Here is a 3346-nt window from a genome sequence, read left to right on the forward strand (position 1 = left end):
AACAACTAGAACTGGAACCAGAAGCGAACACAACAACTAATCCAAAATTCGAAGAAGAAATAGAAGAACAACTTTCAACACAACCACCTCTAATGCCTAAAATAGAAGAGGACGGTACAGATGAACTACCTTCTACTCTAACAAATGAGACTACACCCATTGAGGATGAAGATGGAGAAGTCTTTCTAGTAGATATACATGTATTTGGAGCCATGGATCTACTTGAGGATGAGAGAATCAATGATGAGCTATAACATCTTATTTCTTTTTTATTTGGCAAGTAATACTTGGTTTTTGTCAGAGTTTTCTTGTTTGGGACTATTAATGGGGAGCTTAGTAGACAATTATCATAATTTCTTATAAATACTGCTACATATATCCTTATATTTGGGATCATTAGTGCAAGCTTTCGCAAACAAATATTGGCATATTAATTATATATATATATTATTACATATCTTTGTATTTATTTAAAAAGGAACTAAATGCTGGTTGATAAGGACTATGGAACTAGAAACACGTGAATTTTTTTCAGAAGTCACACAAAATTAATTAAAAAATATTTTTTCGATGTCTATGTCAACGCTTTTCTTGACAGACATTTTGACACTTATGTAGACACAAACATAGACGCTTATTTCGACGACCATTTCGATGATGCTGCTGGGTACCGTCGCCGAAAGTGGACATCGAAAATTGAAGATCTTGAAGTGGTGAGTCTTCCAAATTTTCTATTCTGGTGGAGTTCCCAAGTCTAAGCTTGGATTTCTATCCTTTTTTGAGGGTTTTGGCTTTTGCCAAAGGGGAGACCATGTAATAGTGAGAGATGGAAGATGATGTTAATCGCAAACCTCACCATCGAATTGGTCTCCTCTTGTACCCTAGCAAGGAAGATCCTAGGGAGTTTGTGATAATATGATTTGTAGAGAAAAAAAAAAGAATTTAGAGCACAACTTTGTAGGTACAAACTATTTGATCTTCTAATTTATGTGCCAACTTTGTAGGTACAAACTATTTGATCTTCGAATTTATGTGCCAACCTTGATTTTGAATTTGAAAGGTTAGACATGGAGATAGACAAAGGCCTACGATGCATGTGTAAATGCTGTCAAAGCTCGACACATGGAGCATCATTGTGGTCTAGACATCAAAATAAAATTGGGAAGTCCATGACGGAATAGGCTTAAACTAGAAGGCAGAGTGATGATGGAAGGGATGGATAATATTGTTGATGAAGATTTGCGGACTTTGAAGGGCGGCTTAGAATTTGATCCACACTTGCAATGAAAGCAAAACAATTCTTGTGCCTTCGAAGCTTTTGGGACCGGCTAGAAGTTTAGGTTTGGAGGCTACATGTTTAGTGAGGGCTCAGCTATGCCAATGTGCTGTAGAGATGCTGGTGCTGCAAACCAGCAAGAGCGAGTAGCTGGTTGTCTGCAAAATAGAAAGCTCGTTGGAAGCCAGCCACGCAGGGCTCTGGTACTACATTGGATCCACAGAAGTTGCACCCTCTGAAGTGAACCACGAAAGGCCATTTCTGCTTTTTGGCCTCAATGCCTTCCGCAACCACCTTCTCGTAACTCTCCACTATGAAGTCCCCACGTCCATGCAAGTAATAACCGTCCTCCACAAACACCTTCCCTTGAGTCTCTGCCTTGCTTTCCCTCAATAAATGAACCAACGACTCCTTATCATAGTCATCATCTTTACCTTCCACCACTTCATCATTGCTTGGGCTCTCCATTGCCTCTTTTTTCTGCATGCTCTTCACTCTCCACTCGCTAAGAAAGCCTCTAGACCACTCACAATTCCGGACTAGAAATATAAGTGGATTTACAGCACTCCACTCTTCCTTCCCTCCAGGAGCCTACAAGAGAGAAAACCATTCAAAACACACACGATAGCTTTGTCTAAGATTAATAGCCGGTTAAAATCTGTGGGTTTAATATAGTGTGACTAACATGAAAACCATTCAAAACACACACGATAGCTTTGTCTAAGATTAATAGCCGGTTAAAATATGTGGGTTTAATATAGTGTGACTAACATGAAAACCAGTTGTAGTGGGACTAGTCTTAGTAGTGGATCAGATGATGGTGCGGTTAATGCCACTTAATTATTAACTAGTAAATGGGGTTATTTTAATCCAATTCTTGTTGGACTCTACGAGGGCTAATATACCGATGCATATAGAGCTACCTTGCTTGCAGAGCCAGGAACGATGAAATGCTTGCCCCATGCATTATAGGTCTGCAGAGGGAACGCGAAGCTGAGATTGGTGAACATGGCTTCTGTGTCCATCCACATGAACCATTCCACGGAGGGGTTTGATTGCATGAGTCGAAGCAGTGTACTGACCGGCGCCCCATTCGAACGCTCCTCACAAGCCTCCAAAATGTAGCGCACAGTGCAGTCGTGCAGGTTGCAGTAATCCACCTTATTCTTGTATGCCTTTGTGAGGAAGTGCGATCCCAGGGGCGTTGCGCACTCACCACCGTACGATTGTCCCGTCACTACCATCATTGAGGAGGGCGCCTCATCTACACCGTCGATCTCCAGAGCGTGCAGCAGGCTTGCGATCTCCGCCACCTTCTCCGAAGCATGTTCCGGGCCGGCCGTGTGAACTGGGGATTCATCTTTCGCGTCTGCTAGCCGCCGCTTGGGAAGCGACATGCCTGCGAACTCTATGTGCAGATCATTATGGGCAGCAGCCGCGGCAGAAGAAGAAGATGCGCCAATGTAGGACGTGTGCTGTAATCTGAGGTGCATTGGGAAGGCTAAAAATATGAGGATAAAGAAAATCACCATGCATAAAGCCGATTGCGTAACCAGCACGCTATTAGCGGCATGCATTCTCTTTAACATGGGCAAAAGCAAAGGAGAGGTAGAGTTATGAATGGTTTCACCCATAGGATACTACATCAACAAAGCTTAGAGATGATGCTGGTCCCAGATATAGGTAGCGTATGCTGGTGTTGTCCTCGATGGGCCGGCTTCTCGAAGATCGCCTGAGCTGGCCATGCAAAAAAAAAAAGAAGAAGAAGAAGAAGATCAACCACCACGATAGAACGAACGTGGGGCTTGTTTATGGTTTTGCGCAGTCAACATGGAGAAGCTTGCTTCCCCATGCTCCTGCCCTCAGAAGTCGTGCCTTTTCTGGCTACAGCTGTATTTTCAAGTTCTTACGCAGATCGGGGTGAAGCACAATGCAAGTGTTACGTGAAGCTCCACCACAGCTAGCCGTCTCGGTTTTTGACAATGCGTAATTGACGCCTTTTGAGATTCTTCTAACAAAATAGATGAAATCTGGCACGTGAAGAAACACTGAAGTCAACATGCATAAGGT

The 3346-nt window shown here is 42.9% G+C and overlaps 1 protein-coding gene across 1 annotated transcript; it reads right to left on the reverse strand.

The window, feature by feature from the left end:
• Positions 1 to 789: 789 nt before the first annotated feature.
• Positions 790 to 2913, reverse strand: LOC147610202 (putative glycosyltransferase 2). The gene is made up of 2 exons (XM_086786474.1): positions 2200 to 2913; positions 790 to 1867 (listed from the first exon to the last, which is right to left on the reverse strand). Exons 1-2 carry the CDS (start codon positions 2908 to 2910, stop codon positions 1373 to 1375), a joined length of 1206 nt encoding a protein of 401 aa, XP_086642600.1. The 5' UTR covers positions 2911 to 2913; the 3' UTR covers positions 790 to 1372.
• Positions 2914 to 3346: the final 433 nt, after the last annotated feature.

Source organism: Cibotium barometz, chromosome 49 (genome assembly GCF_041138505.1).
Source record: "Cibotium barometz isolate CiBa-2024 chromosome 49, ASM4113850v1, whole genome shotgun sequence".
In the NCBI taxonomy this organism is placed as follows: domain Eukaryota; kingdom Viridiplantae; phylum Streptophyta; class Polypodiopsida; order Cyatheales; family Cibotiaceae; genus Cibotium; species Cibotium barometz.